Below are 27,316 nucleotides of genomic sequence, written 5' to 3'. Positions count from 1 at the left end.
TGCTCGTCTATCATTTAACTAGTCCCTACCACTTAGGAAATTATAACACATAGAAAGGAGGCTGGAGCAATAGTCTCTGTTCTTGGCCTCAGCCTGACCCAACCACCTGGATCTCTTCTCCAAGAGATTGTAAAAGTTTCAACCTCTCTGTGGGTTCTGTCAAACCTTAATTAACGGTTTCCTCTTTCCAGGAAGAAACGGTTTTCTTAATACAATTCTACCATTTCCAACTTGATCCTTGACAATGTTCTTAAATAATACATATGGTTCCCTCTTTCCATGAAAAAAAGGGTTTCTCGATATAATTCCAGGTGCTCGCTCTCTCCATTTCTGTTAGTTATGTTCTGTTTTCCTGGGCTCTCCGAAGTTCTCTGGCCCTCTAACAGGCTCACCTTATCGGGGCCTTGATGGGGCGTCTGCCCATTTGGGTTTTCTTGACTGCTGCAACCCTTGCGGCTTTCCCAGCCTCAACTCCAACAGGCTTGCTTAAGCTCGGCTTACATAGGGAGTCTGCCCCCTTGGGTTTATCTGGCTTCCCCAACCCCTGTGGCTTCTCCAGCCTCAAGCATTAGTGTCTTTCACTTTCTCAGGGCTCTCCAAAGACCTCTGGCCCTCGGATAGGCTTGCTTTCTCTCTATATCTGTAGGGTGTCTGTTCGCTCCAGTTGATCTGACTCCCGTAATCTTTGTGGCTTGTCCAGCCTCAAACATTAGTGTATTTTACTTTCTCAGGTCTCTCCAATGCCCTGTGGCTCTTTGATAGGATTGCTTTAGCTTGATTTTGGTAGGGCATCTGCTCACTCAGATTTGTCTGGTTCCTGTAAGCCTGATCGTTTTCCCAGCCTCTAATATCACTGTTTGCCCTTCTAAGCGGCCATACCTCTTTGGGAGCGTATGTTTCCCTTCTGCTGCTATGCAGCTAATGCAGTTCTCGTGCAGAGCTCAGGGTTCCATGCGCTCTGCTGCAGTCTGGTCTCAGCATCGGTTAAGGAGCCCCAGGCCTAGCACGAATTCCATGTGGACGTCCCACCAGACAAGACAGTCACTCTACTACCACGTCTCCTTCGCAATCTTGGCCTCTTCGCCGGTCAGGATGCCAGCCTTCCGGTGTCTTGCAACTGATGTGTTCGCTCTCTATGCTACTGCTGGCTACACGGCCTAGCGTGGCTCTGCCCCCCCAGGACTTCTTCCTGTCAGAGGCTTGCCTCTGCGTAGGGTTTGCTCTCTTCATTTCCAAGTTCCTCCAGATTTTGTGTACTTTATCACAAAGAAAAGGGGCCTCTTGTTGTTCTTTGACTGGAGTGTTCAGGTGGGATCCAGCATTACTTGAACCCAAAGATATTAGAGAGCTGTTAATATTTGGTGAATCCAAAACAGGGCTAACAACAGTCTTTACAATTTCCATGTAGTCATATAGTGTGTTCTGGATAGGGAGTTCCTTACCGGAATGAGAGTACTTGTCCCCAAGAGGGGAGTCACTGCCAGTGAGGTCCCACTTGCCCAGACACCTAGTTAGGGTCTTGCTGAGCAGTCTTGCATAGACTTAATTATTTGTGCCCAGTGGTTAGTATCAGCAATGTGTTGTTTGTACTAAAAAACATCAGCACATAGCAGATGTTCAAAAGATGTTTCCAGAGTTCCTGAAAAGACAGAAAAAATAATGAAGTTCATGTCTTTTTTATAAATTGTTTTTTGTTAAATAATTTTTTGAAGTTTATGTATTGTTTTGTGAAATTGATGTGAATGGTTGTTAAAGACAAGTAAGAATATTTTTGATAAATGAAAATAAATTTATTTTTGGATAAAATGACGCTGTGGTGCTAAATTGATGATCAGTGTAACATTAGGCGGATCTTGGGTGTTACCGTAAAGCAAGCTAGCGTAACCGGCTCTCTTTCTACATATTGTGCAAAATACTTCCCATCTCAAAAGAGGTCCCCTGAAAACAAAAAATAGGTAAGTACCCATACATGTTATAAGAGCCACCTTTTGGACAGAATCAGACAGATTTGCAAATGCATATTCTCCTCGAGTCTAACGCAAAGAAGTGAAACAGATTGAGATCTTCCGGAGCGGCATAAAGACAGATGGAAGAAAGTATTTTTTTATTGTTCTCAGTTGAGGATTGCTCACAGTGGTGGCAAATACGATTTACAGTCAGCTAGCATGCTGCTCACATGCGTAATGAAAAAAAAGGTGATGGCTGGAATGTTATGAATTAATCATAACCACTGGGCAACCCTCCAATCCATCGTTTTTCAGCCTGCCATGCCAACTCCCTCAGGGTCAGTCGCTTCTCCAAGCAACGAGTTGGTGGTAGATCTCTCTCTTCGACAGGGGCCTCCCTCTGGAACAGCCTTCCTGCCTCCCTGAAACTTGAGAAGAACCATCTCCGGTTCCGGAAGCACCTCAAAACCTTCCTCTTTGCTTCTGCTTTCTTTCCCCTGCTCCCCTGCTGAATTCTGACAGAAACTGCACTGGTTACCTGGCCCCCCTTAATGATCTCAGGCCCAGGCTCCGCCAGTTGCCCACCTGCACTGCCTCCCTGGCAACCCCTGCACCTGGGGACTGTTTTTCTGTATCCCTACAGTACACCCTACCAGCACTTATGTCTGCACTTACCTTGCACTTGCCACCAGCTGGCCGTCTTATTATCTTATTATTCTACTATCCCTTGTACTGCACTTTCCCCTTCCCCCACACACTTTCCCTCTCCCCCTTTCCCATGCACTTGTGCAATCTGAATGACACCTGGCCTAGTAGGATCGCTGTCTGTCTTCCCTTGTTCCCCCTCCCTTGTCACGTCGCGCCTTGAAACACTTGTGTATAGGCGCGTTATAAATGCCATATCATATCATATCATTTCTGAAGGGGAAAGACCATATGCAAATCAGGCTGGGTCCTGGTCCAAAAGGGGAAGTCCAGCCCAATATACTAGGTCATATCCCATCTGCACGAGACCACAAGCAGCACCAGGCATGTTTTGGTGTCATCAGTGAGGCGCAGCTTGGGTCTCTAGGCCCAGCAGGCTCGGAACCCACGTCTGGACATAACTGTGCCACTTGGGGTGACCTATGCAAAACCAAAAGGTAATGGCTAGATGGTTCATGTGGAATGAAACCCAATTTCATTTGTATTATGGAATAGTAGGGCTGCATTCGTGTCATCGTTCAGAAGTGCCCAATCTTAGGTGGAGTAGTTGTTTTCCCAAAGATTGGATAGACACATCACTCATCACTTTCGGGCTAGCTAACTACACATCACTCATCACTTTCGGGCTAGCTAACTACAAATCACTCATCACTTTCGGGCTAGCTAACTACACATCACTCATCACTTTCGGGCTAGCTAACTACACATCACTCATCACTTTCGGGCTAGCTAACTAGAAGATGGATAAGAGGAGGGTAGCTAAATGGGGGTGGGTGTTTGGTTCACGTACTAGGATATCTGTATATAACCCACTACTTTTTAGGGAACTGTCTTCCTTCAACTTGTGAGCGTCCCTTAGAGTTTAAATGTTACTCTCTTTGCAGATCAGCCTGCAGGCGTGCAGGAGAATGCCATCAATAACTACTACTATTAACGTAACCTTACGAATGATCTATTGTTCTCAAGAAAGGGGGGGTGTAAAGCTGGAGGGGAACCTCGGGGTACCCTGAATAGTAAGGGTACCGGTGTGAGCAGATATTGAGTATAGTGTCTGTACCTTAGAAAATCAACAAATCGTAGTACGTTGTGTTTGCTATGTTGTTTATTACTGAGGCTATAGTTTCAGCCGGGGCATTAAACATGTTGCAGTGGAACCAAGGGGTCTGCAACCTGTGGCTCTCCAGATGTTTTGGACTACGATTCCCATGATCCCGCTCTCCGCTGACTATGCTAGCGTAAGGCTAATGTAGCAGCGTACTGCTCTCGAGCGGCACAGGGACCTATTCTACCATTGGCTCTTCATGTCTGCACGTGACTGGAGATTCCGCCTCTAAAAACGGCGCACCAGACTCTGTAATATTCCATACGCCATGCATATTGCACACAGCAAATCTGCTCTCATGTGCGTGCATTATTAAAGATGCCTTACAGACTAACAGCAATTCTAGGTTTCTATTTAGTATCTAACAAGCTGCACACACTTCGACTTTCTATTCCAAATGATGTTTCGATTTATTTTGCAAATTTGAGAATATTGTTTCAAATAAAATGTTTAGATATCATGTTCTCAATAATTAAATAGAGGCTGTAGCTCTGTAGCTTCAGGTTGTCCGCAGAGGTGGTGAGGATCTTAAAATGACTCACCTGTTAGGTGGAAAGCATCCGCCGTCATGTATCCGACGCCTTCCAGGCCTGCTGGCCTTCCGGGGAACCAGCCTGCTATGAAATCTCCCAGTTTCCTAAAAATCCGGCCCACCACTGTTCCCTATATTTTATAATAATAAAAAAAATAATAATAATTTGGCATTTATATAGCGCTACGAACCCTCAGGTATCTGAGCGCTGCTTATTATTACCCACGGTGTGTGGTGCTCATTTATCGACCTCGGAAGGATGAAACGCTGAGTTTGGCGCTGCCGGGATTCGAACCTGCGTTCGCAGGCTCTGCACTGATGTCAAAGCGAGCGCTCTACTCGCTGTGCCACTTGACATGCCTTTCTACTGGGCCTGGGGTCATTTGTGAATATGGCAATCACCCCTATTTCGGGGGGCAGACATGGCCCACAACAGCCCGCCGGCCTGAGAGAAGGCCTTAGCGAGGGCCTGTAGGCCGTTGCCGGCCATGTCAATCCCTGACAAGTGGGTGACATCCATTCACACCCTGGGGTTCATCCAGGGTACAAACGGTTTATTTTAAAATATTTATTGAAAAGGAATTGGACTGCATGCTGTTTGTGTGAGCCCAATCTCCCATAACAAATAAAAACAAGATGACCACCGCAATAACTTTTTCATTTCTATGCCGGCAGAAGCGGGGTGGAGAAGCCCCAGGAACGAAGCACAAATCTCTGGTCCAGCATGTTAGTGGGAAGGGAGGGAGGGGGGTGGGTAAAGGGTGAGGTTTGTTTTTGGGTGAGGGTGAGGGTGGGGATGTGGAGAGGCAACAGGGTGAGGCTCCTTGTTTCCTCCCCAAAATCAACATGGCACCACCCGTGGAAGGGCCTCAGGTGGCTAGTAACAGCAGACGGTACACAGTGTGTTCTCACCCGCTATTCCAGCCACCTGATTGAGTGAGCGCCCTTCCCTGGGTGCGAATATAAATTCATCTTGTCTTTCTATCAAACAGTATCATTGTAGGACTCCCAAGAAGACAAGTAACTGGACTTTGCATTTACAATTGGGTTTCTCACCTGGACAAAGCAAACTGTCACAGGGTTCTTCTTGCATGGATTCTCCTTCGCACGAGAAGGGCGTTGGTGCCAGTGTGCTGTTGCAGTGACGGAATCTCCTCCGATGCCCGATATGCTCCACGTCGGAGAAGCAGGTCTTTGAACAGGTGGACCAGGCCGTCCAGTCGCTCCAGAAGCCAGCTGTCTCTGTGAAGCAGGGGACAGCATCAAGGTGGCACATTAGGGCACACTAAAACCCATCTCACGCTGCGATAAATATCTGTGGGAGGAGCATTCCATCAAGCTACAGGGGTCCCCTTCTGGACAGTGTGCACCACAGGACCTTCAGTGACTGGAGAATCTAACACAAGGACACCTTCCTTAGGCTGCTGATTCTACATTCCATGTTTCTACAATTTAAACGTGCTTCTCATTAGTAGAAGGAATTGGCCTACGTGGATATATCTTTTACCCAGGGGCAAAGAAGGGGAGAGCTTTTTTACAAAGTAAAGGCTACCTGCCAGTGTCGCCGTAGAATCTACATAAATTGGAATAGCCAGTGCCATATGTTCATCATAGGCTCATATCCAACATGGTGCAAGTACCTCGGCACATAATAGCAGTGCCGGGCAAATGCCTAATACGTATACACCAGCCAAAACTGTTGGCTTTGCCCCTTTGTGTTTTTAACAGGATTTCAGTGAAGGATACGCATAGGGCTTATAATTTGAGTGGCCGAATGCAGACCCGGTTAAGACATTTTTATTACACCAGTAGCAGGTGTATATCTCCAATTAAGTAATTAACTCTCAGAAGACTGCTTTGAAAAAACAATGGCGGGCATTTCAAGACCTGATTAAAGCGAGCTGAAAGAGTTTGCATGAGGAGGTATTGTGGGCGGGGAGGGGCAGGAAGTGGGTTGGAATGGCCATAGGGATTAGCATGCCAGAGCCGATACATCCCCATTCCCATTTAGGCCCCATAGGGCTCAATGGGAATGGGGAGGATGGTAGCAGCTGTACGGTTGCTACCATCATGTTATCCTTGTGGGTGCGGGTACGAGCAGAAGTCCTAGTATGGTGGTACGGTAGCAACGGTGCCGGTAGCGATACCGACACCGTTGTTGCCCTACCGCCATACTCCTAATGAGGCCCAAGGTGTCTTTGGGAAATAACCAACCTGGAAAGGTGAAAGGTCTCTCATGGAGCACATCACACAGAGAAGGCCCTGATGAGGCACTGGGTCAGAGTTCATCAGGGAACAAGGGTTGGTAAACCAGTCAGGAAAATGCTAAATGTACAGGGACTCTCACTAAAGGTACAGTTTAGGACATCCACCATCACACACTACCAATGCATAAGCCAGGTAGACCAGCAAGGCCTGTTCAGAACCTATTCCATACTAATTTAATTCACATGCAAAACCAGAGATGTGCCCATGCTGGTTTCTAAAACCTGGCAAGTCACCCGGATAAAGTCTTCAAGCCCCTGCTTGTACAGGGGCATGGCAGTAACACAAGGTCTGACATCACAGCAGCAGCAGGGTGACACCAAAATAGTAGCAGGAGGCCTAGCATTAACCCAATGCTGTGCAGAACAATCAGGTAAACACACAATAGAGTGATGAGGCATTCCACATACCCATGATGCAGGCTGTGTGGCACTGCTGCACATCCCTTTCATCCCCTTGGCACGGCAGGCCCCCATTGGCTGCTGCCGGATTTGAGGGTGATCTGAAAAAGAGATAATGTGCATTAGGACGCCAGGTTCATTGTAATAAGGGGAAACAAGGAAGATTGGTGCTTGCTCTAGACTCTGAGGAAAGCGCCCCCAGTGCCAGAGCCGGACTGTCCTGGAGGTAAATGGGGACAAATGGCCAACAGGCTCCTGTCTCTGAAAGCATGAGTAGCTGGGGCAGGGTCAGTTACAACTTAAGCAAATCTAACATTCAACTCACTCTTCTCCTGCCCCACCACCCTTTCAAAGGCACAAGCCTGCACAGAAGTCTACTCATTACACATGTACCACTCCCTTTCTGCTCCTCAAGTGGTTCAAAAGTTTGAGAAACATTATTCCTGGGACATGCTTAATAATCGATGGGAAAGACTGACTCTCATACACTGAATAACTTAGCTAAAAACACTTGGCCGATGAAAATATTAAAACTTCTCTGTAAACTTGTGTATTTGTGTGACAAATGTACTTTACTAAGCATCTAAACAACTTATAATGCTACCGCTAACCAGTAGGGTAGAGCGCTGATTTCCAAGGCCCAACCCCTTCCCTCTCACTGTTTTACACATAATAGGCCTGTGCGGGTGGTCTATGGGTCTTGGTACACGCGGCCTCCCACTACACCAACCATTATTTGGGCTCTAGCGCCTTCCATACAAAGACCGAACCCCTTTGCACTTTTTATTCTGACTCTCATACACAGTGGGCAAAATAACATTTTCACGATCACCCCAGAAAACGTGTTGGGCGGTGCATAGAGTATTTTTGCAGTGCAAAGTGACTTTGCTCCGCAAAAATACACTGTGGACCGCTCTGTGGATGAGGGTGTTTGTTGGTCACTTTGCACGGCGCTAACAGGTCCATAATTTAGGCCCATTGGGCTTCATTACGAGTTTGGAGGTAGCCATGCCGTCATTACCGGCATGGCTACCTCCAAACTCGTGTCCGGGTCCCGAAAAAAGGGAATTACCGGGCCATTCCGACTTTTGTGGGCCCGGTAGTTCCCATTTTCGGGACCCAGATCCGGTACGTCCCCATTCCCATTTGAACCCCCACAGGGCTCAATGGGAATGGGGAGGATGCTAACAACGGGCCCGTTAATGACGGGCCCATTGTTAGCATCCTGGTCTGCTCACGGGTGCCGGTATGCACGTCTGGCCAGACCAGACGTGCATGCCGCCACCCGCGAGCAAACTCGTAATGTGGCAGCCCGGTATGAACGGTGACGGTACCTTACCGGCACCGTTCATACCGCGGCCGCCAAGGTCGTAATGAGGCCCATTGTCTCTTTAAAGTAGATTTGATATTTGAAATGTGGGTGAGCTGAGGGATACGGTGAAAACAGCCATCTTTCAAAGATGTTCAACAGTCATAGGGCCTCATTACACAGATGGCGGAGAACCATGGCGCTATTAGCGCCATGGTTCATGCCGGTAAAATACCGGCACCGCCTTGGCGGAAAGGGGAATTAGCGCCCCATTCCAAGGTTGGCGGGGCGGTAATTCCCCCTTCCACCATTGCCCTTCCCCATTCCCATTTTTGGCCCATAGGGCTCAATGGGAATGGGGAAGGCGCTAATTACGGTACCGGAAATTGCGGTACCGTAATTAGCTCCCTGGGTCCCTTTGCGGGTTGGTTTTTAACGCCTGCAAAAAGCAGGCGTTAAATCCCCCCACCCGCAAAGGGACCTCGTAGTAAGGCGGTAAGGATTTACCGGTACCGGTATTTTACCGGTACCAGTAAATCCTTACCGCCATCCGTGTAATGAGGCCCATAGTTTCAATTTGCCCTGCTTAGGGCTCAGCAGTGCGGTGTGTCGCTAATCACAATTGAATGGGTAACAATAGGAAGTAGGTTTACTTATGCTGGGCAAAATAAAGTTTGAAAAAACAATCAATGGCAATAGGCATGTCAGAATCAAATGGCAAGTAGAAGATGAGGATAATTGCACTCAACTGCATGATACTCATTTTTATTAACTTTGGATAAAGGAAAGTCCAAGAGCAGTGAACTTCCGGTTGCCTACAGATGTTAGCAACAGATGCATAATCCTACAGAGCCATGGCTGGCGCCAGTATCACATTTTCACTGTTGGACACTAACCCTTTTGCCTCAACACGCAAAAACCCATAGTAATGTGGTGGACTAAGGTAATGGGAAAGTGTCTCCAGCCTTTACAGAACACACAAGCTTTGACAAAGTCAATAGTTTGGGCTTTTGCACAGGCACTGTGTAAGTATTTGTTAGGCATTACCATCACATGCCCAGGTACTCACATATTTTCAAAAGTATTGGAATTCTATATCTAAGTACTGTCATTATCACATGGGCTTTTCATCAAATGGACCGGTACTCACAACATACCTAGGTATTGCCAGAAACATCCCACGTATTTGATTTCCAGCATTGGCATGAATTACCATCAAGTGTCCATTTAACCCTAACATTGATGTATATTTTCATCAAATATCTTGTTGTTCACATCAGCACCAGTCAATGGCATCACATTTCCAGGTACCTCGATTGCCATCAATTGTTCAGGTACTCGCTCCACTGCCAGATGTTGCCATCAAATGGCAACATAGCCACACCATTGACATGGATTCCAATGAAATGTCTGTCTACTTATACGTTTGCCATCCCATGGTCAGTTATGCCCCCTACCTGCTGGCTACTCCATTATGCCAATTTAGGCAGTCTTCTCCTTTATACTTGCAATATAGAGGAGGCAGGCCATATGAATTTTCTTCACAATAGATAGACACTTCTTTGAGGTGATTGGAGCATGAATAAAGAATTTAGATACAGTGTATTAATGGTTCCATGTCATTTCATTGCAGGATGATTTTTCACTGGGTTTTCTACCGCAAATTTTTTAACTAAATAAACCATTGCATTTATTTTTCATTATTTTTGGGGGCTCCTCCCCCCACCCCCCATTCCCTTTCAGTTTTAATCTATTCCCAAACACCCACATACCATATATATATTTTTCTAACACCCCCCAAAAAAATTCGATGGGTTTTGTACTTAAAAAATTTGCGGTAAAAAAACCCATGAAAAAACGTCCCGCGATGAAAGGATGTTGTACCATATTAATATAGAGCTTAGATCCCCTGGGCGCATATGCAGAGAGAAGGCAAACGAGAGAAAAGGAGCACATCACAGACCAAAATGGGAAGAGCATGTTGCACGAGTGCAGCGACAGATGGAGATCCGCGGACTTGATGGACTGTCCCGGGCATGAGTTACTTGTTAACACTTTGCCGACGAATGCAAAAGGATAGTCTTGCCCCACGCTTCCCTGATGCCATTGGGTGCATGTTTTCAGCGAGCAGCAAGGATGTGTGTTCAGAGCAAGGAACTCTGAATAATAGAGTCTGTGTGTTGATTACATTTAACCAACAGCATCTGCCTTTCGGCGAGGACCTCTCTTTATAAAGAGATATTCATTTAAGGAATCAATCAGAAAAGGTGTATGTGCACTTTTAATCTTTCCCTTTTTACAAAAAAATTAAATTAACGCATTGTGATAAGTAGCTTGTGTTCTCCCCTTTACTTTATTTATTTTATTTTGTTGAGCATTTGTTAGGTGCTTACACAACTGAATAGTGTTGCAAAGCGTCACACGGCTAAATGGGAAGGGAACTGGGCCAGAAATAACAATAGCAAAAACAGTAAAATGCAAACATGGTCCTACTAGGCCTTGTGGCATTCAGCATGCAAATGCAGTGAGGAGAAGTGCAGGAGATAGGGGGGGAGGGGGGTAGGAGTGGGCAAGTGCTGGTGGAGGGACCGGGAGGGAAGTGCTAAGGGGAGCCAAAGAGGAGAACCTCAAGCTAAGTGCTAGTGCAGGCGACTCCCAAGGGTGGGAGGCAGATAGGCCAAGCAGGGGCTGGAGCAGGCCAACATTTACAGCGGCAGTGGGGTGATTCGCAGGGAAGGGAAAGAGGTAGAGAACAGCAGAGTTTTGAACAGTTTCCCGAACTTGAGGAGGTCTGGCTCAGGTCTGAGAGGGTCAGGGAGGCTGTTCCAAAGGGAATGTGCCAGCCAAGGGGAGAGAGCTGCCCCCCACTCTCTGCTTAGAGAAGTGTTTGACAGTCAAGGAGTTGGAGTTAGAGGAGAGTAGGGCTCTAGCAGGGAAGTATTTAAGAAGGAAAGGTTGTATGTAGCGCGGTCCCAGGACCCAGAAGGCCTTGTGGATGATACAGAGGGTCTTGAATTTGATCCTTGCAGCCACCGGGAGCCAGTGGAGAGATTTTAGGGCTGGAGAGATACGGTCCATGGGCTTGAGGCCAAGGATAAGTCTTGCAGTCCTATTCTGTATTAGCTGGAGGGGAAAGAGGGAAGTTGAGGGAGGAAGAGGCTGTTGCAGTAGTCCAGCCTGGAGAGGACAAGACCTCTGGAGACATTGGGCCTCATTACGACCCAGGCGGTAAGTTACCGCCTGGCTCGTACCTTTACCACCATGGCGTAAACTACGTTTACGCCATGGTGGTTGGCGGACTTACCGCCCCATTCCGAGGTTGGCGGGGCGGTAAGTCCCCAATCCCCATTTACCCTTCCCCATTCCCATTTTTGCCCCATAGGGCATAATGGGAGTGGGGAAGGCGTTAATTACGCCACCGTAAATTACGGTGGCATAATTAACAACAAGGTCCCTTAGCGCCATGGATTTTAACACCTGCTAAAAGCAGGTGTTAAATCCTCCATGGCGCTAAGGGACCTCGGAATCAGGCGGTAAGGGTCGGCGCTGTTTACGCTGCCGTAAACCCCTTACCGCCTGGGTCGTAATGAGGCCCATTGAGCTTCTGGGGAGAAGGTGAGGAAAGGAAGAATGCCTCTGAGGAGGTTGAGCTGGAAGTGGAAATTCTTAGTAAGATCCATGAAGTGAGGGATGAAGGAGAGAGTGGAGTCGAAGATGACCCTAAGCTTTTTGGCCTCACGGGATGGTGGGGTAGAGGGCCCAAAGATGGCAGTCAGAGGGTAGGAGGAAAAGAGGGTGCAGGTGTCCCAATCAGAAGGATCTCTGTCTAACTGGCATTACGCTAGAGATCGTTGGCTGCACACCATGCCTGAATGGCGGACAGACAGTCAGGGAGGAGAGAGGAGGAGGAGGTACTGTAACAAAGTTTGAAGGAAAGCTGTGCATCACCGTCAGAACACTGGAAATTAGGAAAGAAGGAGAAAATCAGCTGAGCAAGAGGGTCAAGATAGATATTTAAGAGCTATGACAATAGAATAGAGCCCAGGGGGGACGCCACAGGTAGAGAGTGAGGTGGTGGAGAGAGGGTCCAATTGCAACTGGGAAGGATGGTTAGTGAGAAAAGAGGTCAGCAATCCACTGCCCGGACAGTCATGCCAAGGGTGTCACAGAATCGTTTTATGAGGATGGAATCGTTGACCGTGTCAAAGACAGAGGAGAGATCACGGAGAATGAGAACAGAGGGAGAGTTGGAGTCAAGATTTCCGAGCATGGTTTCACGAGTGTTCAAGAGAGCAGCTCCATGCCTCTGGATGCCCAGAATCCAGATTGATGGTCATAAAGACAGCCAACAAGATCAGTGTGTAGGGTCAGTTGCGGGAGGACCAGCTTCTCCAAGAGTTTACCCAGAAGAGGGTAGAGGAAGTAGGGCGATAGTTAGATGGGCAGGAAGAGTCAGCAGACATATTATTTAAGAGAGGGTGCACAAGGGAGTGCTTGAGGGATAGAGGGAAAGAGCCAGTGGTGAATGAGTGGTAACAGAAGCCATCAAGACCCGGGGGGAGAGAGGAGATGTTCTCCCTAATGGTTTTGGAGGAGCAGGGGAGTACCTGTTCGGAGGAAACCTTCATAGAGCGGACCACTTTAAAGACCTCCTCTGGTGCTATGAGCAGGAGCAAGGAGAGTGAGGGGGGTGGAAGGAGAGAAGCCAAGGTGGCCAGGTGGGCAGGTGCGGAAGTGGAGATAAGAGTTGAGGACAGTGAGGGCAAGATGTCCTGGGTTTTTGATGTGAAATGGGAGGCCAGAGCGGTGCAGAGAGCCTGGGAAGGGAGGAGAGAGGTGGAGATTGCAGGTGGATTGGCGATTTCCTTGAAGATTTTGAAAAGTTCATCTGTGTTGTTAGTGACTCCAGAGATGCAGGCTTGGATGTGGGCCCGCTCCTTGGAGCAGTGAGAGAAGCGATATATTACCTTTTGAGCAGGCGGCAGGACAGTTTGTCAGAGGGTAAACCCAAGGTCTGCCACTTCCGTTCAGCAACTCTGCACTTGTGTTTCAGAGATGCTAGATCAGAGTTGTACCAGCTTTTGTTTTTGAAGGCAGGTTTTAGGTGGATCCTCATGACAGGGGCAAGGATTTCAAAGGTGTTAGAGATGGAGAGGTCCAGGTTAGCAAGGACAGAGTCAGAAGGAGAGGCAGTGTTGGGGGTGGGAGGCGGGATGAAGTTGGAGGTGAAAGAAGCGACTGACATTTGCTTCATAGGTCAGATGACAGTGAAGGAGGCTGGCAGGGCCGGGGTGGCTTGGATATAGGGCCAAGTGCAGCCAGATGGGAGGAGAGAAGAGAGTGGTCAGACCAAGTGAGGGTGGTGGTGAACGGATTAGAGATAGGGATGTCACCAGAAATTAGGGTGTCCAGGGTGTGAGCGGCAGAGTGGGTTGGGCCAGAAGGGAGTATAGAGAGAGAGAGGAAGTCACAGAGGACACAGAACTGGGAGGTGGTTTATTCAAGGGAGTCGAGGTGGATGTTGAAGTCACCAAGAAGGAGGAGTTTGGAAGAAGACATTGAGAGGCAGGAGGCGAGGTTGGCCCATTCAGAGAGGAAGAGAGAGATAGGTCAAGGGAGCCTGTAGATAGTGGCAAGAGTGACAGAGAGAATAGATGAGACCCCAAGCTTGCAGACAAGGGATTCAAAGAGAAGTAGGATTGAGTAGGTATGATGGAGGCAGGGACCAACTCAGGGAAGATGAGGGCCACTCCACCTCCAGGCTTGTTGGGTTTGGGTTTGGAAAGGATTTTGTAGCCCTCAGGAAGGAGAGTGTCAAGAGCAGTGACAGAGCTGGCATTGAACCACGTCTCGGTAAGAGTGAGGACATCAAGGTCAAAGGCTTCGAAAAGGTGACAGAGATCAGAAGAGTGTTTGACAGCAGAGCAAGCATTCAGAGTAGCTAAGTGAAGCTGGTTACCACCTTTGGAGGTTTAACGAGGGAGGTACAGCAGCGCGGTACTCCCATCAGTGGTGGTGGAGAGGAGAGGCAGAAGGAGTGGCAGAAGAAGGGGGGAAGTTTATGAGAGAGGGCAGGCGCCGGTCAAGAAGGAGAAGAGTAGATTGAGAACCTTGGCCCATTATAGTACCATTGTGATAGATATTAATGATGCACCTAGAGCATGAGATGTATGCCAGGAGTACTTCCCACTTATTGCCACCATTAATGGGTGAGGAGGAGAAAGGGGAAAGAGCAGAGGCCACATTTGGGGTCCATATGTCAGGGGAGGGGAAAGAGAAGAGGATGTCCGTAATGGTCTGCCTGGAAGTGGCCTTGACATAGGTCTCAGGAATAGGCAGGCCTGGATTAGTGTCCAGAGAGCATTTTTCAGTTTGTTTCTTCCAGACTTCTTGAGAGAGGTAGGATAGGTGATAGAATAGCAGTTAGAATAGATAGGAGAGATAGAGAGTGCCATGGGAGTAGTGGAGGAGAGAGAGAGAGATAAACAGGGGTGCTACACGGTGCACAGGAACTCACCAAGTGGCCTAGCAGCACAGAAGGAGGAGACGTGCAATGGAAGACAATCAGTGCACAGATTTAATAGCACTAAATACATCACAAAAACGAGGATGCACAGATTTAAAAGCACACCTAAATTCAAATTTCCCAAAAAGCACAAAATACAGAACATAATGGAGGATGCACAGATTTAAAAGCACACCTAAATGCGAATTTCCCAAGAAGCACTAAATACAGCACAAAATGGAGGATGCATAGATTTAAAAGCACACCTAAATACGAATTTCCCAAGAAGCACTAAATACAGCACAAAATGGTGGATGCACAGATTTAAAAGCACACCTAAATACGAATTTACCAAATGTGCACTAAATACAGCACAACATGCAGGATGCACAGATTTAAAAGCACAACTAAATGCAAATTTCCCAAGAAGCACTAAATACAGCACAAAATGAAGGATGCACAGATTTAAAAGCACACCTAAATGCAAATTTCCAAAGAAGCGCTACATACAGCACAAAATGGAGGATGCACAGGTGTAGAAAAACACTTAAGAAGGAATTATGAATACGGCACTGACAAGCAGCAGTACTGGAGCAATATCTGAGTTTAAGGCAGATGCACATATCAAGAGGGCAAGAAATGTCAGATTGCAGATAGGCTAGAGGGGAGGGGGTCAAGGTTCAGCAAGCAACCCAGCAGAGGGTTGTAGTTCATGACAGAGCAAACTGGGGTGCTGACCAGTGCAATGTTGAAGCAGTATTTTCATGGCCCCTCTCCATTATTTACTGTTGTTCTGTGTTTATTATTCTGGTTTGTTTGTGCATTTGCAATGGGCGGGCATATATGCAGTTTGTGGGGTAGGGATATTGGGTGTATGGACAGTGTGGGGGCATATGGCCAGTTTGTACATGTGCACAGAGAGTGGGTATATGCACACTGTGCAGGTTTGTCTGCGGTGTGTAGATGTGTGTGCAATGTGTGGGTATATGGACAGAGTGCGAGTATGTGGGCACTGTGGATGTGTTGGTACTGTACAAATAATGTGCAATCTGTGGCTGTATGTGCAGTCTGAGCATGTACTTCCACGGATTATGTGCAGTTCGAGGTGGAATGTGCAGCATGAGTGTCTGGATGCATTGTATATGTGCAGTGTGTGAGTAGTGTGAAGTGCATCGCTAAGTGCACAGTGTGCAGTTTGGGGCACAGTGTGTGGGAAGTGTACTGTAATACAATGGACAGACTGTGAGACCAGTGCACATACGTATTGTAGAACATAGATCTCGAATCCGGTGTCATAACACCATGGCACCTTTGGTAACACACTACATAGAGTATGACCACTCAATAGATGACATCCAGTGGTGGATTGTGGATACTATCTTAAACGCCCCATGTATGAGCTGTGCTGTGGCTATTCAAGAAACAAGATGGATCCATAGATTGGGCACATTGTAAAATGGTCTGAATGAGGCTTCATCTAATTATTTGTGATTCACTGATGAGAACTTTGTGAACATGAAATGTGGGGTCCAGTGCATTGCTTTAAAGTTTACCCCTTTGAACGATGTAAGGGAGCTCTTAAAGGACAGGGTACTAACGCATAAATACATAAGTGTGAGTCCCATTTAGTATTATAGAGACAAAGGTACAAATATGGGGCGCCAGCATTGTATCTATATCTTTTTCATTCTCTTAAGGAAGAATTTGACCCTTCTTATGATAGATAGTCATCAGCCGATATACTAGGTGCATGCTCATTTTATGTTCATGCAGTAGGGCGTGCCTTTTGCAAGTAGCTTACCTGCGATATGACAGATGTGTTACATGACTATGGATTGCTTATGCAGCGAGACACTGCTAGTTCAATCTGCCAGTAGTGCTGGAGCTATGTAATGTGACGGGTTGAGACATATGACCGGGCCACAACATAGCACGCACGGTGTGTGAGCGCATATTTATATCGCTGCCGTGCTCCGTAGTCCGGGATAGCTAGAAGCCGGAACCACATCTGGATTCTTTGCAGAGTTTGAATAGGTAAGTGAACTCTGACATGATAAATTCATGTCCCACTCTGGGACATGAAACCTTGATGTGTGCCCTTTGTAGTATGGAAGGTATGCATACATGTATATCGACACTTTGTAAACGTTTAGTCGTAGACATTCATTTTATGGCATGCTTGGTTTCCAAGTTGCAGGCATTGCATCAATGCTGGTACTTTCAAGACACCAAGAGCGGCGACTCTCGTCGCTCACCGCCTATGTCCTTCCTACAATTTATGGGATCACACAAGACGGACAGAGGTTGAAAAATAAGTGAGGATGAGTAGACTTTGGGTTCTAGTTTGTCCTTTTGACATTCAGGTCTTTCTTTTCCTCTCTTCTCTTTTTGTGCATCTATATGTATATGAATCCTGAAAATAAAAACATAGATTTATTCTCTTCTATTTTCAACCTAGGCCCTGGTCCCCTCAAGTTCACTGTTGAATGCTTGAGAGTGGAGGACATTTTGACGCAGTCTGCTCCCGCATTTAGGTGGTGCAGTGAGACCTTTAACACGACCTAGAATTGATTACAATTTTTCTGACTGGCTCCCAATTTGCCATATTCATTTTCGGTGAGCAATGTATCTTCTGTTTCGAATTCTTTATATGGGTCCATCTTTTTGATTTACTTGGCATCTGATCTTTGCCACAATGCTTGAGCGGGTGATCTTGATGTCTTGTTTCCACGTGGTTTCATTAGTGGTGAAGGTATTGGGGTGGAGGATCTTGCACTTCCATTCCGTGGGTGCACGTGTTTTAGGAAAAAGCATGTATTACTTTAGTACATGCACTTTCTTTGGGTGATGGTTCACAGTGTTTGGTTGTAACCTGATATCTTAATTGATTTGAATTTGGTTTTTTTTGTGAACCTGCATTTTAATTAGTTGTATAATTTCACATCCCAGTGCTCCACATCCTTGGGGTCCTGACAAAGGTGGTTTATCTTTAACACCGCCGAAACGTCCGACATGCACCTGACATACTTTGGATCCAGCATGTATTGCAAAATACGAAGTGATGACTACAAGATTTAAAATTGTGTTGAATTTTCCCTCGTTATATGATTTAAATGTGCACTCTGTAACCTAAGCGGTGAATACATTCAAACCTTTCAGTATAACAGAGATGTTATCTGTAGAAGCACATATTTGTACCCAATGTAAATTGTAAACATTGAGACCTACAACTGCGCCATACTCACCGAGACAATACGCTCACAGAAGATGCTACCATGGACGTAGACCTGGAATGTGTCTATAAGTCTTTTACCGCCCCTTATTTTTCACTTTAGATTAGGGCTAGAGTAGGGTTCTTGGACCTTTTAAGGGGCTGCATGGTTTGAAGCAGTAAAGGATAGTTCATAGTGGTACTATCCTTTTGTCATTTGAGTTCCAAACGACTATGTGTGTTTGTATAATGATGACCTTCAGGTCTTTTTTTATGCCATTTTCATAATTGTATAGTTGTATAATTGTTTCGTTTATTCATGATTCTGATACATTTAATTGTTGATTTATTAAATATGTGTGTTATGGACATTTATTGATTTAAGAGTTCAAGTTGATAAACAGAGATACATGTATGTTTAGGGGAAGTAATTGCCTATATAGAATTTAAATACCTTAATGGTCTCTGAATCAACCTGTAGGGCACACACCTTGCATAAGAGTTCTGTAATGGGCATTATTACTTCCTACATGGCCAGTGTGGCTGATCTCCTGGTGATAAGGCTAGTCTGAGTGGGTATTGCCTACTGTGACCCTGCCTGGGTTTCTAGACCTTGGACTGTGGTAGGAAGACCAGAGGAGAGGGAGTTGGCGAAAGCAGGAGAAGGAAGCACACAGTGGGTGTGACTAACTTCAAATGTTTTTGTGCGTGTGTGTGTGTCACAATTTATGTAGTTTGAGTGAGGGAAAGTGCAGTAAATTATATGTGTATTGCTAAGATGCTGATAACTTAAGATGCACCCTCTAGCTTGCAAATATACTACTACCAGTAAGGTGTAAACAGAGGGGGCGCAGGTGGCTGTGTGATTAGCTCGATATGTGGTCACAAAGTGCAATGTAGTGTGCATCCTGGTTGGATTTAATGTGTTCAAGATTCCCCAATCCACCTAAAAAGTATAGACCCTAGGGTTGCCAAGACATATGCGGTATAGTTATCTGAACCCAAAGAGAATATGTAATAAAGAGGATTGTGGGCAGGGGCCGGGTTATGGTAATAATTAAAGTGACTGGGGCCCAACTGGAGTACTGTACCTATGTGGCCAGTCATGTGTTGGTCAACCTGTGTATATGTGTGTGTTGTGTGTATGTGCATGGGCATTACATGGATGTGTATTCATTGTCTGGGTGTATGTACAGTAAGAGCATGTATGTGAAGTCTGAGCATGCAGTGTGAGGCATGTGCATGTTGTGGGGTGTAATTAAAGACCCCAAACCAACGGAATTGAAGGGCCCACTGAAATAAAGGACCTGCTAGCCTTTATAACAAAACCTTCACACTGAATTTGGGCCTTTTAAGGCAGACTGTGGAGTTTCTGCAAGGAAATGTCATGTGGGAAAGGACTACCTCTCATTACAAAACGAAAAACAGCATTTTAATTCACAGAAGCAGAAGAAATGCAAAGGTCCCTATCACGTGAAAAGCAGGATTTTCAAACACTGACACCAAAATGACTTTGCATGCTAATATAAAGATGTCAGGAAAAAGACAAGGTGTGTGTTGACAAAACGTAACATATACTATGCTTCACATGCAAAATACCGGCAAAAATGTGAAAAGAAAAGCCCACTTTGTTTCCATGAAAATTTTCTGTAGGCCCAAGGCAGACGCTTTTGCTGGTTGTGGGGAAAATTTCATAAAGTACTCGCCCACTGAAAGCTTGGGTTGCATCCCAGATGTTTATAACTGCCATAAAGTGTGGCCTCCTAAGTGATATTAAAAACAAACTTCTCCCAGGCTCGGCATCTCTGAAATCTCATTTCTGTGCAGGGGAGATGGCCTACCCAGTGCATGCCTGGTATGTAGGGGAGAGGTGTGAAAACATGGGCCACAATAAAGGCTGAGCTCTGAAAGAAAATACTGTAAAATTGAAGCTTTCCAGATTGAAATGGTGGTCCCCTTCATATAATAGAACATGATGCCAGATGTCTGCAGTGGGGGATCTCTGTGTTGGCCGGTGCATCACAGATATTTATGATTTGCAGCCTACACTTCAAACATCTAAGAGACTAATAAATAAAATACACTGGTCAAAGGCCAGCCCAGAGTAGCAAATGACCTTGAGACCAGAGAGCTACAATTTGCATAACATGAAGATTTGCTATTAATTTTAAAGGACTATTATCCTTAAGGCATTTTTCTCAGCAACCATAATTCATACTGCTTTCATTTCTGTCTAATTTTTTAGATAATTTCCAGGCAATTTTGGTGAAATAAATGTCATCCAATTGTGACTTGGGGAATTGTAGTGGCCAGCTAAAAGGTGTTCCTGGCTGAGCTGAACATGTCCCAAATTTGATCATTGGCGTGGTGGTGGAGTGTAGAATTAGGAATGTGGGGAGTAAATTGAAGGTTCCTAAACTATTATGCTTTTGTAAAAATGGTTGAAAATTGCCAAATGGCCATGCAACATGGTGCAGACCCAGTTGTTGTTTTATTAAATGCCCCATGGATAACTGAAGCATAATGTATGCACATTATGGCAGTTATTGGTAACTCACGTTTTTGACACATTACTAGATTTCTGCCAAGGTTGACATGAAAACAAAAGGGGATTCCAAATGGCAATTGAAATATGTCTGTTCCAGATTCCTAAACCAATCCTTAGAGAGAGGCTGGACTTGAGAGGAGAGAGAATGGTAACTGTCCAATCCTGGCTATGAGAACTCTTGCAGGAAACTACCTGATATTGAGACCTTGATGGTATCATCATCGGTATATAAAGTGGATGCACTGCAAGAGAAGGGCGAGTGTGGCTGAAAATTACCATCTCACAGCCACAAGGATGCACTGAAGGAAAATCAAAATTGCATCTGGGTGGAGCTGTCTATTGCTAGGGAGGCCTAACAAGCTTACTGGGCCCTATGGTGAAGAGCTGGGACCATCCATGAGAGTGGAGTGACCAGACCCCTTCCCTGTCCTCACAGAGGGTCCTGATATGCAGCTGGCTTTCCTGAATTTGAAACAGAGGTTTTCAATGTAAGTAGAATTGACCCCTTTGAAACCAAAAGGTGGGGGAATCTGCTGGCCTTAAATCCTTTCCCTTTATAGTGGGGGTGGGGGTGGGCAAAACTGTGTAGATCGTTAGCCTATGCAACTTAAAATATTAATGTAATTAATTCCCGTTAGCCGAACAACACAGGGTGATTTTTGTTAAAATTTGAAATGAACAAACCTCATTCCCAGTGTGCACTGAAACCTATAGACTGTCATTTAAATGGGTACTCCTATGGGTCCGGCTTCCCCAACACAGGCCTTTAAGTGGAGGGGGGGTCTGAAAACAAACTGCTAAATCACCCTGTGTTTTTTTTTTTTAAAGGAAATGTGTGGGTGAAATCATAATTGCTATATGCATTTGTTCCAATCTATAAACCAAACTGCTAGCCGTTTAAGTGTGCAAGAATATCAAAATGGCACAGCACTACATATGTAAATTGCTTTTGTTCATTAACAAGTGTTGATTATTTCTGGAAGTGAAATTGGCATAAAGTTTGTTATTTGTGTTTTTCCCAACCAACTTGTGTGATTTATCTGTGCATCCAGAAATGTAATTGTGATCCACAAAGGAGGTGGTGTATGGCTTTTTAGTGTGATCTCCATTATTTTTCATACAAATAAATAAAAATATATTTCCTATAGCACAGCCTGGTTGTTGGCTCCCTGTGGGTACCGGGGAAGGAAGAGATTTGTGTGACTCTATATTAGTCTTCAGTAAGGCAAGCATGAAATGGGTCATTTCATGGGCAAAATGTGTATGGGTGTGCACAATGTATGGGGCTATGTAGAGTGTGTCGTATAGGTGCAGTGTTTTTGTGTCTACATATGGACAATGTCTGGGAAGTGTGAGAGTGTGTGTGGATGTATGTTCATTGTATGAGTGTGCATATTGTTTGGGAGCATGTCTCGGGGGGATAGCTCAGTAGTCAACATGCTCGCCTTGGAAGCAAGACGATACGGAGCACCACAGGTTCAATCCCTGGGTCCGCGCTTAGAAACCTCTGGGTATTAAGCACATTATAAATAACCTATCATATCAGAATTATTATATAAATATGTGTGGCTGCAATAATCCTAATCATTCTCAACCTGCATGCGATATAGATCTGAATGAAATTCAGTCCATATGCCTTTTGATTGAGGTTGCATGCACAAAAGATTACAGAAGTCAGGGCAGCCTCATAAACATTTTGGGAATGTGGCATTTCTTTTTTTATGACCTTTTTATTTGAAACAAAATGTATACAAGACAAATAATAAATGGAACAGAAATTGTGAACAATGTGTGCATTAGAGAAAAAAATAAGATAAATGTAAGCCAAGTATTTGTATGACGTTATTGCATAAAGGAATTCAACATATTTGAATAAGGGTATAAGTATAACAGAACAAAAAGACATTCAAAACAAAACAAGAAAAGAGGAGACAGAACATATGCAACAGGGGGCGGCGAGATGCAGAATCATACATAGATAAATCATGCCCTAAAAGTATTAATGGGGGTTCATGTTAGATAGGAAGCTTATAAAAGACTGTCATTTCAACTGATGCTTAGGTAGTGGACCAGGAGAGGAAGCATTACAAATTGAGTTCCACCCCAGTTTTTAATGGATACGATCCAAATTTTTCCAGTTGGTGGTAACAGTTTGGATTGCAACCAACATGAAAAGGTCAAACAGGTAACAAGTATTCTTGTTTATAGTATCCTGTACAGATGAGCTGCCAAAAATGAGAAATTCAAAACAAGAATCTTGTTGTAGGTTAAAGATACTTTTGATAGTATTCCACACACAATTCCAAAATGGTTTAACATGTTGACATTCCACAAACATATGTTTGGAAGAACCATTAGTATGTAGGCAGCTCCAGCATCTGTCATTGAGCACTACTTTGAAGAGTGATACAGGAGTGATAAAAGCTCTGTGATGAAAAAGGACGAGGGTTTGGAGCAAGCTGGCTGAAGTGGTAACCTTGGAGATATTACTCCATTGTATGGGCCAATGTAGTTGGTTATCTAGTAGCATACAGTCTTGCTGCCAATCAATATGGAGATCCTCCGAAATTTGAGAAGTGGTTCTTTCAAACAGGAATTTGTAAAACATGGAGGCAGTAATGTCAGAGTTTAGCATGTGTAGCAATCTCTGCACATTAGGAATGTTGGAGTTACTCATTAAAACCTCATTGTTTTCCACAATTGCATAGGTAATATTCAAGTATTGCTGAATAAAAGGGACAGGAATATGAAAATGAGAGGGAAATTCATTAAAAGTGATTGGAGCACCTTGTGGAAAAAATTGATTGATAAACTTAATGTATCTAGAGAGCCATGGTTTCCAACAAATAGGTTTTCCATTAATTTGTATTAAAGGATTTAACCAAATATATGGAGAGGTGAACAAAGAGGATTTTGCGATAGAGGGGAACATATCCAATCTAAGGAAATAGGCAGATTGGTGAATACAAGTGTATTTTGTGAATTTGTATTTCCCCTTGAAGAGGTAAAAATCAGCCACGGTTATAGGGGAAACCATAGCTCTCTCTAAGAATACCCAATTGGGTACATTACTTGATTCTACATGGGTAAACCATAGCTGCATCTGCATGGGAATAAAAACCATATGGTATTTTTTGAAATCTGGAAATCCTACTCCACCATATGCACAAGCATTTTTTAAATTTGCTGAGAGAAATTCTCTGTCTCTTTTTTCCCCTTAAGAATTTAGCTAAGCAGGAATATATGAATTTAAAAAAGGAGGGGGGGGGAAAGGAGTCCGCAACATATAAAGAAGATAAAGAACAATGGGGGAAATCATGATTTTAATAGATTCCAAATGGCCCCACCAGGAGAGATACAGGGGGACCAAGAGGTTGTTAAATCTTTAATTCTTGTTATTAGGGCTTCAGAATTTTGTTTAAAGATATCTTTACTGAATGCATATACATGAATGCCCAAGTAGTTTAACCCTTTGGGACACCATTTCATACCTAAAGTTTTAGTGTGATCTTTAGTACAATGTATAGTGAGGGGTAGAATTTCTGATTTGTCGGTCTTGTAGCCGGAAGCTAGTGAGAACTTTGAGATAATATCAAATAGGTGTTATACACTAGAATCAGAATATTTTAAGCGCAGTAGTATATCAACTACATATGTAGCAGTTTTGACATAAATATGCCCACATTGAATTCCAAAAATATTGTCATTCTGTCTTATTGCTTCTAAGAAAGGTTCTAAAGCTAAAATAAAAATAATTGGGGAAAGGGCCAACCCTGACATGTACCTCTAAACAAGGGGAATTAGAGGGACAATTGTCCATTAACAATGACAGCAGTCTTAGGATTGGAATATAAAACTCTAATCATAGAGAGAAACAGGGTACCTATACCATGGCACTTAAAGGCTTCAAACATATAGTCCCATTTTACTCTGTCAAATGCTTTTTCCGCATGCAGAGCTACCACTGCATGGGGATTTTTGGGGTTGTGTATTATATCTAAGACATCAATAAAATACCTGATATTGAAAGAAGATAGCCTGCCCTTAACATATCCAACCTGGTCATGATTAAGTAAGCTAGGTAAGAAGGGAATAAGTTTGTTAGGTAAAATCTTTCTGAATGTTTTACAATCTTTATTGATAAGGGAAATTGGATGATAACTTTGGGGCACTTCAAGATCTTTATTAGGCTTGGTAAAAACAATTAACATTGCCTCCAAGAAGGATCCCTATGCTTTGTTTTCCGTAATGAAATTGGTAAAGAGTTCATTAAGTTTAGCTACTAATAGGTTACAAAAGTGGGCAAAAAAGTCAATAGGGAAGCCATCTGGCCAGGGTCTTTGCCTTTTTTAAGGTCTTTAATGGCCTGGTGTATTTCAGTCAGAGAAATAGGCACATGAAGATCTGCTTTGGGGTATGTAGTATGAGGGATGTGATGAAGAAATTCTTGGATATGAATATTATTCGGAGGGCTTCAGAGGTATATAAGTTAGAATACAATTGAGAGAAGACTTGGGAAATGTCTTTGTCTGAAACTTTCCTGTTGCCTCTGTGATCCTTTATGACTACAACCTTAGATTTTTCTTTTTTAAGTTTAAAATATGATGCAAGGGATTTACTAGACTTATTAGAAAATTGGTAAAACTTTGTGTTATATTTCATCAGGTTAGCGCATGAGTACTGTGAGACAATTTTATTGAATTGCAAGCTTAGCTTTAGAATATCCTTAAGAGTGGAAGGGGAGTTAGTATGTGCATATTGAGATTCAAGGGATTTGAGTTGTATGCAAATATTATATGATTCTTGCTTTAGTTTTTTCTTTTGATTAGCAACAAAGGTTATGATTTAGCCTCTACGAACAGCTTTATAACAGTCCCAATTGTTAATAATGGATGTGTCCTGACTTTCATTTGTGTAATGAAGGGTGTAAACGATGTGTCACTCAAAAGGGTAGCATTAAATCTCTATCTATTGGAGTTTTGGGTGTTCTGTTGAGTTGCAAGTTGGATATATACTGGGGCATGATCTGAAATTGTTATGCATTCTATTTGGGCAGCAAAAAGAAGATAGACCATAGATTTGGCAATTAATATGTAGTCTAATCTCGAGATATGTTTCTGAGGATTGGAGAAGAAAGTTAACTGAATCAGCAGGATGAGTTATACACCGCGCATCAGTAAGAACTAACTCTGATACGCAATTAAGAAATTGTGCACATGATTTGGTGTTCTTGTAGCGTACACTGGATTATCTGTCTAGGAAAGGGTCCATAATCTCATTACAATCCCTGTAAACAATTACATTTTGAGGGTTCCATTGAATAATCTGGTTTCTCAGTTGTCACCAGAAAGAAGGGTCTGAAAATGTGGAACCGTAAATATTCAAAACCATGTACTCAGTGGATTCCACTAAGATCTTAAGTAGTAACCATCTATCTAAATCATCAGATTAATTTGCTATCACTTTGCAGTTAAACATCTTGTTAATATGTCTGATGATACCATTTGTTTTACCATTTGCTGCACTTGAAAACACCTGACCCACCCAGTGACATCTGAGTTTAGCTGATTCCTCGTTTGAGAGATGTGTTTCTTGTATGCATGCAATCAATGGTTTTGTTCTGTTAAATTGAGATAATACTTTTTGTCTCTTCACAGGATTATGCAGTCCTTCAACATTCCAAGAGGTTATATTAAGTGGCATAAATTAAGATAAGTTTAACATAAACAACGGAGAGCTTGAGAAGTGAATAATTATTTATTTTATAATAAGGGTTTTAATAGCATATTTGAAAGAGCAGTTGAGAAATACACCCGTGAAGCACATATATAAAGTTCTGCACAAGGGCTGCAAACATTAAATGAGCGAATCATAAGGGAAGTGGGTAGACAAACATGGTAAACATGGATTTCTGTAGCAACAAAACAGGACAAAGAACTGTAGATAGGAATGTGGCTAACAGGAAATAGCCACAGCAATTCATGTTAGATATACACTGAGAAAGGGATGGAGAGCCAAATGAAACAAGGCGCATCCCTGCCCTACTCCAGTGGGAGGTTAGAGATTCAATGCATGAACCCGTTAGATGTTGTAGTCCTTTTCAAGTGGGTGGTCTTGAAGTGTCCATATCATCCCTTTTGTGATATTGAATAAAGTGTCTTATATCCGCTGTATTCTAGAAGGTTGAGGTATGCACATTAAGGGTGACTTTGAGGAAAGCTGCATAAATTATGCCATATTTTGCATTTAGCTGTCTCAGGGCGGGTCTAAAGGTAAGTAGTTATTTTCTTCTGGCCGCCGTTGCGTTAGAGACATCCTGGGACATAAATATTTTCTTGCCCTCTCAAGACAGCTGTTTTATTGGCTTCACTTTATCCAATATGACAGTTACATGAGTATAATGCAAAAGGGCAAAGATGAAAGTTCTAGGTAAGCCTGTAGAGATTCAGACTGAATTGGCTGGTCCAACTCGATGGGCCATTTGGATATTGAGATGTATTGATGCTGGCAAGTCGAGGAGCTGAGGTAATAAAGCATGTAGTGTTGTCTTTTTCTATTCCTTCCGGAAGGCCAACAATGTGCAACTTATTTTTCTTATTTCTGTTTTCGAGATTCTCTGCTTGTTTTTATAGAGATTTAACAGTGATTTCCAGTGTTACTACTCTACTAGTAATATCTTCAGCATTGCTAAAATGCCTTTCCTCCTCATTTATTCGAGACTCAAAAATAGACCACTTATTGTCAAGCTGCTGCAATTTAGCATTTGTATCTTCCATAAATGGCTTCAGAGCC

General features: G+C 44.0%; 1 protein-coding gene across 1 annotated transcript in view; it reads right to left on the bottom strand.

The window, feature by feature from the left end:
* LOC138567897 (SCO-spondin-like) overlaps positions 1 to 27,316 on the bottom strand; it is a 1,036,222-nt gene that overhangs the window by 478,860 nt on the left and 530,046 nt on the right. Inside the window, exons 59-60 of the mRNA XM_069646396.1 lie at positions 6,961 to 7,052; positions 5,342 to 5,527 (exon numbers count right to left, since the gene is read on the bottom strand). Coding sequence (XP_069502497.1) covers positions 5,342 to 5,527; positions 6,961 to 7,052 — 278 coding nt within the window. The remainder of the gene's footprint in view (positions 1 to 5,341; positions 5,528 to 6,960; positions 7,053 to 27,316) is intronic.

This window comes from Ambystoma mexicanum, chromosome 2p (genome assembly GCF_040938575.1).
Source record: "Ambystoma mexicanum isolate Mex_15411 chromosome 2p, UKY_AmexF1_1, whole genome shotgun sequence".
NCBI lineage: Eukaryota > Metazoa > Chordata > Amphibia > Caudata > Ambystomatidae > Ambystoma > Ambystoma mexicanum.
This window is presented reverse-complemented; position numbering and strand designations above follow the sequence as displayed.